The 14,624-nt window shown below is 39.4% G+C and overlaps 2 protein-coding genes across 2 annotated transcripts in view; one reads left to right on the top strand and one right to left on the bottom strand.

The window, feature by feature from the left end:
• Nucleotides 1-2,544, top strand: part of LOC119734461 — a 55,691-nt gene extending 53,147 nt beyond the window's left edge. Inside the window, exons 34-35 of the mRNA XM_038207967.1 lie at nucleotides 69-290; nucleotides 1,719-2,544. Of these exons, the coding sequence (XP_038063895.1) occupies nucleotides 69-290; nucleotides 1,719-1,762 (266 nt within the window). The 3' untranslated portion in view covers nucleotides 1,763-2,544. The remainder of the gene's footprint in view (nucleotides 1-68; nucleotides 291-1,718) is intronic.
• Nucleotides 2,545-2,628: 84 nt separating this feature from the next.
• Nucleotides 2,629-14,624, bottom strand: part of LOC119734462 (stereocilin-like) — a 45,200-nt gene continuing 33,204 nt past the window's right edge. Inside the window, exons 18-28 of the mRNA XM_038207968.1 lie at nucleotides 13,162-13,291; nucleotides 12,418-12,614; nucleotides 11,809-11,899; nucleotides 11,442-11,640; nucleotides 10,436-10,617; nucleotides 9,004-9,159; nucleotides 7,405-7,547; nucleotides 6,869-7,008; nucleotides 6,306-6,403; nucleotides 4,773-4,968; nucleotides 2,629-3,544 (exon numbers count right to left, since the gene is read on the bottom strand). Coding sequence (XP_038063896.1) covers nucleotides 3,456-3,544; nucleotides 4,773-4,968; nucleotides 6,306-6,403; nucleotides 6,869-7,008; nucleotides 7,405-7,547; nucleotides 9,004-9,159; nucleotides 10,436-10,617; nucleotides 11,442-11,640; nucleotides 11,809-11,899; nucleotides 12,418-12,614; nucleotides 13,162-13,291 — 1,621 coding nt within the window. The 3' untranslated portion in view covers nucleotides 2,629-3,455. The remainder of the gene's footprint in view (nucleotides 3,545-4,772; nucleotides 4,969-6,305; nucleotides 6,404-6,868; nucleotides 7,009-7,404; nucleotides 7,548-9,003; nucleotides 9,160-10,435; nucleotides 10,618-11,441; nucleotides 11,641-11,808; nucleotides 11,900-12,417; nucleotides 12,615-13,161; nucleotides 13,292-14,624) is intronic.

Here is a 14,624-nt window from a genome sequence, read left to right on the forward strand (position 1 = left end):
TAAATTGGATTTTGTTAAATGCTTAATTTTATCCGTCAAGATATCAATTTTCTGGTTAACTTTTGCAGAAATCTGCTATCTGACCGCTGTCAGCAGTGTAGGTTCCATCGACGTCTACAAATGGTCCGGAGCAAGCAAGTTTGAGTTCTACAAGTCCCTACCCTCTGATGGTGTGGTGTTTGTCCACCCTTTCGTCCAGTGGGGTGATCTGTACATGGCCGTGGCCAGGCCGGTGTACAGAACAGTCTCTTCCCAGGAATGGTGGGCTTTTCTAAAGGCAATAATCAGAGGCAAGTTTCTTTTTACTTGTTGATCACTGAACGATATGTTAGACAAACGTTTAGATAATGGAACTGATGGTTCTAGACGAGACATGAAAAAAACACTTCAATTATATATTATACAACACCTGAATAAATCCCCGTCATCTGACTGGTGGATCGTTGATCACATGTCATTGAATTATTCGTACCAATGCACGCGTGGCGCGCAGCGCACAGTGCAATGGAAGCACTATTGCACTGTGAATAGAAGTACCATTGCACTGTCACTGCACGTTGCCGATGGTGGCGCTGTGGTGTTTAAATTGACAATAAAAGTTCTGAACTTATTGAACTGTTTAAGTTCTAAACTTATGGAAAAGTTTAAAATTGAGATAAATTGAATATGATAGTTCTCAACCTGTTGAACAGTTTGCATAAATTAAATATGATAACTCTGAACTTGTCAAACTTGTAACCAATTTTTAACTTGAATAAATTGGCTATTAAAAGTCATCCAATCAGATGACGAGGATTTATTCAGTTGTTATATAAAATAAATAATGAATGTTTGTGAGTGCAATGGTAAGAATAATTTCATGAGGTGACATGAAATGTTCCATTCCACGAGGCGAATTGTATACCAGCCATTGCAGCTACAACCACCATACAAATCAACATTTGCTAATCAATTCTTCTTGTGGACCCATTATGGTAGCATTATGCTTTATTCTAATTTCAATCTGCTGTGCTTCTGCCTTCTTTATTTTATCCAAATTCTATTGACCCCCTCCCTACACAAAATGTAGATTTTTAGAAGTATGAGTACAATGTAACTAAGACTTGAAGGCTTGCATGGTGGAGAGTCAATGACTAATTACATAAGACTTGGGTGAGTTGTATGTGGTTGCGATGGGTCTAGACTGGACATGAAAAAAAACCACTTATGAAACGCAAGTTTTCCCTTCTATAAAAACACTCACACAAATCAAGCATGAATTCATTGCATTAGCTTCACGCATTATAAAGGAAGTAGTTTGCCTAACATCAGTTTCAGTACTTCAGCACTGCAACGTCTTCTTGGAACCAGATTGATTAAGTTCTGTCAGTGTAAATTTACCATTAAAGAGACATGATATAATTTCTTCGAACGGTGGGAGACACCGGTCATTAGGGAGACATGTCACAGCCCCCCTTTAGAGGCAAAATTTTGCTTTTCGCAATTAGGTTATTTTTGTTGTTCGTGGTCTAATTAGTAAACATACCGAAATTTGTGGAAAACGGACAAGGAAATATTGGGTTAGGGCACATTTAACTTTGAAAAAAATTGTGCACAAGTCTATGGGGATGTCTCCCAAATGTCCAATCCAAGGTAATAATTATTATCTTTAGTCCTATTATTATTATTATTCTAAATGTATTAATTTTTCTTTTTCTATTTTTTATTATTCTTTTCAGGGAAAAATGAACTCACATTGTTGGAGGTAAATGAAAGACATTGACGACATTAACCTTGGAGATTATCTTTGTTTCTTCAAGTGAAGTCCTGACGTGAGTTTTTTTCAAATGAGGTCATTTCTAATGAATAAGTAGATCTAGAAATGTTGGCATGTATTTTATGTTTCATTTTAATTTTGCTTTCGTTCGCAGTATCGACACCATGTTCTTGAAAGTATAATTCATTATTAAGCTATATCTGTTTAAATATTACACAAAGTTATTAAATTAATTTGAAATACTACACTTCTTTTTTATGAGTTTGAAAAGGAATATATTAAGCTTTATTTTCTTTATGTTGAAAACATATTTGTGTTATTGAATATTGAAATGTTAACATATATATTATTGAAATGTGAACATGTTTAAAACATCTGAACAAATTTATGTACAATTCAGACTGTTAACAAATTTATTAACAACCTGTGTTTATCATCGGCAATTGTTGTTTTCAAATAATTCATAAAATTCTATAATAATTATCTCAAATATTAAACAAAATTCTATAATGATTCTGTAACTAAGATTTTTTGCAGCTGTAATTAATACCTATCAAAATGCCACAAAAATTAAGAATATATTTTTGGATAAAATGTTTTATAATTGAAAGAACAAAATATTTATGACAACTGTCAAAAACAACTTCGGAATTCTGGCAGGGCGGCATAGCATATTTTCTCTCCAACTGTAAAGACAGTACTCAATTAAAATGGCTGATTAAATTATTCAACTTCATATTCATGAATTTATACTAATTAAAGTGTGTTCCTAAAAGGTTTCAGAATGAGAGAGTAAACCAACATGTTGTCAGTTTTGTACAACACTGAGCGACACAAATTAAGGGCTTATTTGGCAGGTATCAAGGAATAAGCTGACTTCAGGCATTTGAGTGTTCAACTTTTGTGTCTAATTACTCTCTATAAAGTGGCGCTTCATGCAGAAAGTAACAGCATCATTCAGTCACAAACACTGTAACAGACATTTTGTCACCTTTAAGGAAAATGTGTGTCAATGCTAAAAACACAGCCGCGCTTATTACAGCAGCTGTAACACAATTTTCAATTGTTATCGTTACAGAACCGTCTGGTTCTGTGACGTTATAGTATTTAACATACGCTGGTCTTTTTTTTGCTGTTGGAACCAGACTATCATTCAATTAAATGGTTCTCGGACTTTATTCCCTTTTAAAAAAAATCCTCCAAAGCCACAAAGAAGAAAAATTAATTCTACTCAAATTAAAAGAACAATATGATTAAAAATGTGAAAGTGAAGTTAATTATTGAAAGAAAAACAATTGAGCAGCGCGGCAGCGGTTTTGAACCAGGATCCCTGGCACAGTAGTTGAACGTGTGATCAATCAATCGAGCTACCGAAGTGTTTGTTTGGACGGGTAGTTGAAAATGTCATATAGATTCGCAATGGTGATTTGCAATGCCGTAACGTTAGCAGTTGAAAATCGCATAACAGCTGCTGTAACGATAGCCAGCATGAAAGAAAAAAAAGTTTTTCAGAACATATCCACTGTTGCAGCACTTGGAATATACCTCAACGCATAACATAGAATTCAGAACATTTCAAACTCTACAAAAACAAGAACTTAAATTTTCAAGGACCGAACTTTATTGATAAGAAAAGCTAATTATAGTTCAAGAAACATTTTCTGATTACGTAAATGATGTCCTCTCCTCGTTTTAGTTTCTATGTTATAGAGATGGCTCTGTACATTAAATTGCACATGATGATGATGGTGGGCACCAGGCCAGCTGATTGGTTCCCTGCACCATTACCTGATTAAGAAAAAAAAAAAAACATACAAATTGAAAATTGGTTAGGAGAAAAAAGTCTTTAAAGGGAACATGAAATAAAATTTTGATTGCATTTTTTTTGCTTAAATCAATAAAGGATGATGTTCTTAACAATATTTTGTGTATGGCGGTGTTTATTTTCTAAGATAAATGGGGGAAAATAATTTGTGAACATGTTTGGTCAAACTACTCCGCCCCACAAAGGGAAGCTTCATTAACATAAAACTTCGCGAGGGGTATGACGTGAGTGGAGGCAGAGACTTGCCGCGCTGCGGGGGCACCGGCATTGCGGCGTGCATCATAATACATGTACATATACATTGCGGCACTGAAAGTTTTTCTGGTGTTTCGTTCGGAATCGAGGAGAAATAACACCCGATTTTCGGCCATGCCGACAAGGTGTGTGGCTGCTGGGTGTAGCAAAACTACCAAGGATGGAGTAAGCCTTCATTTCCAGTAAATCCGAAATATCGGAGCATTTGGAGAGCCAAAGTGAAGGTAAATACCAGAGCAAAGTGGTCCGGGCCCAGTGAGTTCGCTGCCCTCTGCGCTGCACTTTGAGCCGTCGTGCTTTGATGCTGGTCTTTACAGCAACTTGGGCATGCCCCTAAAAAAACATCGAGTCAGTGTCTGAATCATTAGAACTCAGATTCGAATCGGACGAATCTATACCATTTTCATCGGATTCGCTAAGGAAAGAAGAGGACGGTCTTCGGAACTTTTACGGTCATGACGGTCGTCGTGTTCATTCGACAACGGTGGCACCGTGGCACGTCCACGTGTACTGTACATATCCCATGTAGACACATTCGTACGTGTGCATATAATGCCACGTACGGGTACGCGGCGGCTGCACATACACACAGCACAGTAGCGTCGCTAATCCGTCTCGTACCCAGACGTCATTTACGGGCTCTGGATTTCTCTGCCTTTGTTTATGTCATGAACAGCGCCCTCATTTGGAGTTGCCGCGAAAATCAAAAAGGGGGGTTCAATTTTGGACGGCAAATTACCACACTAAACGTACACCAGAACCAGTTCTGCTTTTATTTCACATTTAATACACATAAATGAATGTATATATAAAATAAAATACGTTATGAAAATTTTGGACTGCATGTTTCCTTTAATGCTAATCTTCCGAATGATTTAGTTAAGCGTGGCTCTGAAAAACCAGTCCATGATGGGAATAATTCTAAACACTACTTACCATCCTTGTCTCCGTCATCCTCTACCACAACTACCTCCGTAGTCTCCTCAATCTCAGCCAAGCTGATGTCGTCTCCGTACTCTGCCTCCAGGAGGGCGGAGCGTTGCTCCTGGGAGAGGGCGGCGAGCTGTTCCTCCGTCACTGCCTCTGCTTGCAGCTGGTCTAGCTTGCTGAGTTGGGCACTACTCCATCCAGCCTGCAAAACAGAAAGCATTAATCAGGGGTGTGATTGGACAAAAATGAAAAATCCACGAACTTCGGTTGACATGTAATATACATGTACATGTACATGTACATGTATTATTGTACATGTACTTGTATAGATGTACATGTATACATCTATATGCATGCACGTATGTCCATATATAGGCCTAGGGCATGTACATTTTATGTACTGTAATTTCTGTAATGTTAGCAAATTTTGTCGCTTCAGTAAAGAAAACAAATGGGGGAAAAATAAGAAAAAATGTCTGGTCATTAAATAATATAATCCATATGTGATTGATTCATAAAGGCTTTTTCTGTGTGTGATGTTATTACTTTTGCATGTTGCAGAGAGAAACGATTCACACAAAACAATTTGAACGGTGGTGAAAAAGTTAAACTCCAGTCCCAGCTAGGCTTCCAAAACATTTTTGAAATTTTGTGTTGGTGGTGGCTATTTTTCAAAGCACTACTGCAGCTCAAACTGATTTCCATCCACAGTGACACTTTATTACCAGTTCTTCCAGCCATACTCTTGAATTCCTTGACAAAATCGCGGCAATATTGACACCAATGTGTTTGCGAATTGCTAGCACACGATCGTCACTGCACAATACACGCACAATACACACACACATCCACACGCGATATACAAACACGAGGTGCTGCAAACCATTGAAAATTATTTTTAGTCTGGTCCTCAAGTACTGCACTGCGCATACTGCATTAATGTCTATTAGGTTCTTGACCGCACTGCATTAGACTTGTCACCAGTCCATCCATTATCGTAAATTAGAGCCTATATTTCACCAGAAGTTTTTGGGCGATATTATTACGGAAACAGAAAACGTTAAAAATCCGGAATCCGCAAAAAAATTCCACAGACGTTAGATTAAAAATCCGGAAATACGGAAAAATCCGGAAAAGTCCCACCCCTGATTAATGGAATAAAGGATCACTTTATCCCAAAAGTAACCTACCAAATTATTATCAAAAAGCTTATTCTCTTGAATTTTTGTTGTTTTGAGGAAATGGGACCGAAAGTAACACGCCGACTTAGGCAAAGCGGCGACTTACAAAGGCCGACTTAGAAATGAAATTTCAATGGAACTGCATTGGAGATGATCAGGACTTTCGTCAGATGGCCGATTTAAGTGATATGACGAGTTATACGCTGTCGACTTGGTCGGAGTTTACTGTATGTGAACAATGTAACTAAGACTTGAAGGTGTGCATGGTGGAGAGTCAATGACTAATGTACGTAAGACTTCATGTGTTGTGCGTGGTTGCGAAAAAAAGGTTGTTATGTTAAGTAAACGGTAGACTTACAGCTAGCGTCTGTGGAGGTATGAGCGAGACCGCGTGGGGTTTGATGCCTGCGATGCTAGCATCGGATAGACTACTCAACTCCTGTGTCGTGAAGCCGGCTGAAACAATAACAGAATAAGAAATATCAAAATGCCAAAAAGCTGTCTCTACAAGTAAGAGCCTATTACTCAATTCATCAAAAGTCCAATATTGTTTATCCCGTTACTTGTGAGGGGCTTGTGGTGGTCTCAACTACAACACTGTTAAAATATTTTGGGAGAATGGACACATACTGTTAGGGACTGTGGCCCAATGGTGAGGGTTTGTGACTCATGATCAGAGGGTCAGAGGTTCGAATCCTCCTCATCATATATAGTGTCCTTAGGCAAGCCACATCACCCGCACTGTTGCCTCCCTCCACCCAGGATTGGTATCAGCATTAACCAGGGAGTAACCTGCGATGGACTGGCATCGCATCGCCAGGCAGAAAAGAAATATTCTTAGTCATTTCATGCCATGGAAACCGGAGATCAACGCAGGCCTGATGAGCCATATTGGCTGGGAACACATCTTGCTATACGTACCCACGACAGAGCCAACCTCAGCGAAGACCTCCGGCATCCAGGTGTTGATGGCTCCGTACCCATCCACTGCCTTGGTCTTCAGGGTTGCCCACTGGCCTGCATCGCAGCTTCTTAGCTCACCAATGGCATTAGCTGCCTCCCTTGAGGGCAAAAACAAGATGAAAAGGAGAATAATAGAATCCGAGTTGGCAGATTCTGGGCAAGGTAAATTCTGTGGCATGTGTCTTATAGAGGCACAAATTTTACATTAAAAGATAAGAGTGCTCTAATGTAGAGAAAAATTAACTTCACCCTAGATGTATAAATTAAAAAGTGATGATTATGATCATCTTGCAAAACAATTGATACAAGAAATTTAAAGCTTTTTTTAAGATACAAAATTATTAACACTAAACAAAACAAAAAATGGCTGTTTTACATTTGAGGAGCTACTTCAGGCTTGTTTAGCACAATCAATAAGGCTGATAACAACTGCAGCAGAAGAAGACAATGAGAAAAACCACTTGCTGTGGTTGGATTTTTCTAAGTTGACTTACTGGTACGCGATGCTCGCAATGTCCTCCATCTCTACCGCAGTCAGACCACAGAGGAAGTTAGCCAAGGCAGTCAGGTCCAGGGAATCCAGGCTGGTGACAGAGAGGCCACTCAGCTCTGAGAACCTCCCTACACCAGCGCTGAGCTAAACCAAACAAAGGGTAGAAAAATCACAAGTTACAGAGCAATAAAAAATTGAATTAAAGGGAAGTTACTCCACTAATGTAGGCCTAAGTAGTCGAGTCTGTCACGAGCAAATTGTGACTCATCAGGCCGGCGTTTATCCCCGGTTTCCTTGGCATGAATAACTGAGAATATTTCTTTTCCCCTGGATGCTAGTCCATCGCAGGTTGCTCCCCAGCTAATGCCGGTACCCATTTATACTCCTGGGTGGAGAGAGGCAAGTGGGGGGTGAAGTGGCTTGCCCAAGGGCACAACATATGGCCAGCAGCTGGATTTGAACCCCTGATGACCCTCTGATCATGAGTCACAAACCCTAACCACACTACTCAACTTCAGCCATAATTATTGTGCAACTAATTAGGGCACATTTCACAACAATTACTCTGCTTATAATCCATGACTTATTCAACAAATAATGGCATGAGATAAGGCCCAAAAAAAAAAAGTCTCTGGTTTCTGGTATGTGCGTGCGTCGCCATAGCCATGCACGTCGGCAAAATGAAAAAGTGTTTTTTTTTCAATGAAAGATGATGTCTCAAAACCGCCAAACTCACTGGTTTGACTGGAATCCTGCTGCTGCACAATTTTAACGTGTTTTTAGATTGGGTTATGGTCGAGAATAAGCTTTATGTGGCCTCTCTGGACTCCCATATATTTGCACTAAGTTTAGTCGGGCACCATTTGCAGTCATCAGCCGACATCTGAAGCAAAAAAATCAGGTAAAAAAAAAAAAGCCACGTCGCCGCACCACTTTTTGGGCAAAGCTCCGTACCAGAAACTGGAGACTTTTTTTTTTTGGCCTAATCAGTTATTTCATGGCGTACAAACCAAACACGAACAACTTTACTGACTTATTGTGATCGTCATAAAGCCCATCTTTTCCCGAGTTTTTAAGGTTTTTGCATGAAATTCGGCAAAATAAACTGTTCTACCCATGAGAGAAGTTTTATGTATATATCATCAGATTCAACAGAAACTAGAACAAAACTTTGGTCAAGATGGAGCAGGAAAACAGAGTTAATTCCAATGTTTTCTTTAGAGCCATACGGGGGAAAAAATACATCGTAAAAGCTGTGACTATCCGCAACCAAGACTTCAAAAAATATTTGTCAATTTTTCAAAAATGTTGCTCATGCTGCGCAGCAAATTTGTTAATCATAAATCTTACATATGAAATAAGTTATGCACTGTTATAAAATTCAGGCATGCAACTGGGAAATCACACAAAAAAGAGGAAATTCAAATTTTTCCCAGACTTTGTACAGTGTTTTTCTATTTTTAATGGCACATGGGAAGCAAAAAAGAGGAAATCAGCTGATCCAAGGAAAAGTTGCATGCCTGAAAATTGGCTGCTAGTACAACATTGCACAAATTAGTATTTTGAAGCTTGGTAAGTACATGTCGCTGTATAGGCCTACCTGATCTGAAGTGTAGATGTTGTATTGGGCAATAGCATAGACAGTGTCTGTCTCAGTCAGGTTGAGCTGGCCAATCTCTGCCGCAGTGAACTTGGATGCAATGTGGCCCAGCTGGGAGATCTGGTCTGGTGTCATGTCAGCTGCCTGTCCCCATGCCTGATGAAATCAAACAAAAAGGAACAAAATGTCAATACAAGTATAAGTGTGTGTTCTGTAACACCAGCAGTTTTTTGATTCAACACGAGTTGTAATCTGGTACAATGGAGAGTCAGGTTGTAGCGGTGGTTTCGCTTCCACCGCAGTAGCCCGAATCCCGCCTGGGCCAACAAGTGGATTGGTTTTTTTAGTCCCTACCTGATTCTGTGGGTTTTCCCTAGAATATTCTGGGGTTTTAATATTCCTCCCACCTCTAAAACTGTAATTTTTTCTCATTGCCTTTTCTCTACAGGTTTCTTAAGGCTTGCTAGCTACAGTGCCTGGGGCACTTTTGAGGAATCATTGGATTTATTACCAGAAATGATTAATAATAATAATAATAACAATTACCCTGGATCGGACATTTGGGAGACACCCTCATAGACTTGTGCACAAAATTGTTCAAACTTAAATGTGCCCTAACCCAATACTCTCTTGTCCTTTTTCCACGAATTTCGGTACGTTTACTAATTAGACCACGAGCAACAAATATAACCTAATTGCGACAGTAAAATTGTGCCTCTAAAGGAGGGCTGTAACATTAGGGAGACATGAAAATGTCTCCCTAATGACCGATGTCTCCCATCGTGCGAAGAAATTACGATAACACGTGTCTCCTTAGTGGTACCTTTACACGTATAACTACCATCACAAGTCAAAGATATCGATCAAATGAACGTATGGCTGAGGCTGCAGTTTAAAGCCGGTGTAGATTTCCAACTAGAAACCTAAAGAAAGAGTGGAAGAACTCACAGTGACAGGAGGTATCTGTTCACATTTTGTTTGAACTGTGAAAGTTTACAGTTATAGGCAAAGCAAGATCCCGGTGGGCAGTTCTAAGGAGAGGCAGTATGAGAGGGTACATTTTGACGAAAACATGTTTCTTGCTGTAGCCTCGGGAATTATTAATGGTGAAAGGATGTAAGCATCGAGGCAGCTACGCTAGTCGATTACTTAAAAGTCAATAAGAAAGCTGTGTCTGAAACAGGTCTTGCACAGCTGCGGATTGTCAGCATGCTGTACTCAGAAAGTTGTAATAGAAGAAAGACGGCCAAGACAAGAGATTCAGATGCTGACTAGGCCTAAGTCACAAGTAACAGGGGATGAACAGAAAATTGAGTTACTATAGATTTACTTAACGAGTGCATATCCACCACTGTCAAATGCGTTGACTGTCAAACTTGGAGGGATAGCTCCTAGTTTGTCCACAGTCAACACAGTATCAACTAATTCAAACCTCTTTAGCTTTGTCTAGAAGCGCTGCTAGTTGAGCATCCGAGAAGCCTGTCACTTCACCCAGTGCATATCCACAACTGTCAAATGTGTTGACTGTCATGGCTCCTAGTTCATCCACAGTCCATGCGATGTTGCCATCGCTGAGTGACTCGATTTCATTGCAGGTTGGCGAGTATGTGGAGTCTATCATAAATAAAGATAAGAACAAGAGCTTGAAAAAAATTGACACTGAGGAAGAAACAATGCAAAACCATTAAATTATTTGTATTGTATCATTAATTCAGAGTTTGACCTTAACTCTTTTTTTCACTAGCCAGCCGGGCTACTGAAACAGTCTCTTAACTAGCCTACGGGCATTTTCACGAACCTGCACATGTTGTTGAAATACAAAATGGCAAACTTTCAGGCTCAATTCTGAGACTGTTTTTAATGAACAGATCTAATGATTCAAACCTTTCAAAACGTTGATAAAATAAGACTCAATTGATACAGATTTGCTTTCTGAATTTAATGATTTATCCTTCCTGTCCTTTCATCTTTGCCCTGGCCAAATTATTTTTGACTCACCAGCCAGGCTGACTAGCCCGCCGCTGTTTTGACTAGCATTTGGCTAGCTGGCTTCCGCTATAATTCCGAACCCTGGTTAATTTCTTCTCAAAAACACAAATGTTTGTGCTTCAATGACAATCACTGAATCAAAAATAAAATTTTCCGATAATTTTTTTTAAGAAGCAACTGGTTTTTTTTTCAATTTTCAACCCTAAAAATCCCCAAAATATTTTCCAGGTTTTCTGGGGGAAAAAAACAGGTCCTCAACATTTTAAACTGGACAATTTGACGTAGGCCTATGCCTATTCTGGTCTTGAAATAGATCAAATATGAATCAAAACTTTGCTTTTAAAAATGTAGCCTGCGTCTTTTTTTCATTTCTTTTTTTTAAAGATAAGAATCTACATCCCTACCCACGAAAAACCAATTTTAAAATTCCATCTAAATATCTTCCCTACCTCGTCTCTTTCTCCCTGATACATCTGCCTGCGCCACGGCAACTAGCGCATCTTTGGCCTTGATTGCCATGGTAACGAAACCCTCCTCCCGACTGGATATGTCTTGAGGTCGTAGATCAACGTCGCAATATCTGCTCCATTTGTCTTTGTACTCGGCAAAGCGAACCATCACGTCCTCTGCAACCAAGGAAAACTGTTCCTGTGCAGGGGAAAAGAAAAAAAAAATCATGGTCATCTTTGATAGTGCTAGGAGTATAGTTAAGTTAGCAACCAATGGAATTAGATGTGTAATTGCCTTTATGGGATTACGTTCAAGAAATTAAAAAAAAAATAATAATTTCAAAGATTGACATTTTTTCAAACTTACTTCTTCCAAGTTCTGTATTTCCAGCTCAGACAGCGAAACCAGGAGGGGACCAATGTCAGATATGGTGTCTGACATCCATTGATTTGGGGATCTGAAAAAAAACAAAAAAAAACAGTTTTGAAGAAAAATTCTAAAAAAGACAACTTTATAATTCCATGATCTCAGGAGTCACATCAAAGAAATGAGTTGTTAAGCTGTTTCATCAACTCAGCTGAAACAGCTCTTGTTTTCATTAAGACTTTTTTCCCTTTCCTTTTTCAGACCCAACTCCATAGGATTTGTACATAGTTTTCCTAAACGAATTGGGGACTTTTATTAATCCGATCAACTTTATACTTGGCACACACATAGACCACTACCCGCGGATGCATACTGAACATTGACTTCATCACGTCATCTTCACATGTCACGTAAAAAAATATTAAAGGTGCATTTTTTGAAGCCCTAAATCTTCTCAAGTTCAAGTCGGATTGGGTTGAAACTTAGTGTGTACATGGACAGGGACGTATTATAGATGAAAATTGAAGTGACGTCATGATGACTTCATATCCTGTGATTTTATATGATTTTTTTTTTTAATTTTGACCTTCATTGGTTTTTTTTGCTTACCCCATTTCTTGCACCAGTCTTTCCCCGATGACCACCATCTGGTCAATATTCAGGCAGCATTTCTGCATGCTGTACAGGTTACCAGTGAAGACGTCGGAAGAGAGGCGTCGTAGCATGTCGGCCTCCAGGTCGCAGGCCAGGTTACCGATGATATCCATGGTATCCTGCTCGATGGTGTTCGCCTGTCCATCCACGCCCTGGGATTAGAATGGATGCCATGTTTAGAATGTTTCAACTGACCTCATGCACACACTCTCTCTCTTGATTGGCCAAAAGTGTGTCACATGGTATTTGTGGTGTTATGTATTTTATTACCGTGCATGCAAAGCCAAAAAGGATTATAACGCCTCATCACCCACATATTCTGCGTCTTGATTGGTCAAGCGCAAGTCACATGGTACTTTCTATTTTTGCTATCTTTCTGTGCACGGCCAAAATTACCTTACCCGTAGCAACCAACCTATCACCCAGACATCTGTGTATATATGCAGGAGTTTAGTTACTTAATTGTGACTGGAATTGTGAATGGACTTGTGATGTTTGCATGGACTTAAGGCCGGTTTATATACGCAAATTTGAGTGGGAATTAAGCAAAAGTGTTAGGACAGTGGCAAATGTCACAATTAATGAAACTTCAATTATTGATGTTATGAAATTCGCTTCGCTTTCGCTTTCACGTGAAGTACAAGTCTTCGTGATGTACTTACGATCCACCACAACTTGTCCACGAGTACCTCAACTCACCAGACACTGCAGGGCATTGGAGGTCAGCGCCTTCCGTTTATCTCTCTTGAGTCCTATCAAATCCTCGTTGCCAATCTCAGAATACAGCATCTCACAGTGGCTGGAAGGGATGGAGTTGAGTTCCTCAACACTGCCAATAATAAAAAAACATCCACATTTAACAATTGTAATGACTGCTGTTATGTGGGATATGACATTTTTAACATCCGAGGGGTGCAGGACCTGAGGCGAAGCCAAGGGTACTAAAAAGTGCACCCAGAGGGAGTTAAAAACGGCATATCCCACATCACAGCAGTCAACAATCGTTTTGTAATCGTATCAATAACTCAAAAAGATAAATAGTTGTAACTTAGTGTGTGAGAAATAACGTAAATCAGTGCGATGTAACCTTTGATAACTGAAGGCTTTGATGTCCTGCCGGACATGTTTTGAGCGTTTGACGTTGCAGTTCTCATATTGCGCAAAGCTAGCGCGCCGGCAGGTTCCACACACGCTCTCAATGCGCGCAAGTGCGATATCAACCTCAGTGTGTGACATGCATTTTTATTGTCCAGACACGTGGCCTTCCTAGACCAAAGAAATTACAGTATCCAAGCACATGATTTAACAATTCTGAATGTTGACCTTTTTTTCCCTGCTTTTAACAGTTGTTAAAATTGTCTTATTATATAACCTCTCCATGCAACACACATGATCAAATATATAGATCCTTTGCAATACAGCCACCTTTGAGGTGGCTTTTGATCCACAGGAATAACAATAAAGTACACCTCTTGGGAATTCATTGTTACTGAATTAACATGATTAAAGTGAGAAAAAAACACCTGAAAATTCAAAAGGGCTATATGTAGATTTACGGGTCAAATGGAACATGACCAATTGTCATTGGCCAATATTAAGTGCACTGCACATTGTGGATGAAGTGATACTTTGTGTCGACGAACAGATGTTAATATCTCAGGATTTTCAACCTCCCACAAAATGTCACCAATTCTCGTTAAGGCAGTGGGTGGATTTATTTACCTATTACCTCATTTTTTTTAATAGGGGTTAGGCCTAATACAATTCCCCCCTCCTCGCAGATTTTTGTTTGCCCAGGATCGACTCTTGCAGGCTTTCCCGAAATACAGACTTTTTGATCATCTCAGGATAAATCTCAGGATTCTCAATCTCCCACAAAATGTCACCAATTCTGGAAAGATCTAACTCATTTTTTTAATAGGGAGTCTCGAGTAAATACAATTTGCCCCTGCAAACCCTCACAGATTTGTTTTGCCCAGGACTCTTGCAAGTTGCAATCAGTAGGGCTGTCCCAATTATACAGACTAGTTCAATATTTGATCATGGACCGAATATTTGAATAGCTTTTTGCTAATGAATTTTCAGAGAAAAAAAATCTACCCAGGTACACACAGGACTGTGATGTTACCATATTTTAATCATAAAGTTGCGGCACTTTATTG

Source organism: Patiria miniata, unplaced genomic scaffold, assembly GCF_015706575.1.
Source record: "Patiria miniata isolate m_02_andy unplaced genomic scaffold, ASM1570657v1 HiC_scaffold_27, whole genome shotgun sequence".
Classification (NCBI taxonomy): domain Eukaryota; kingdom Metazoa; phylum Echinodermata; class Asteroidea; order Valvatida; family Asterinidae; genus Patiria; species Patiria miniata.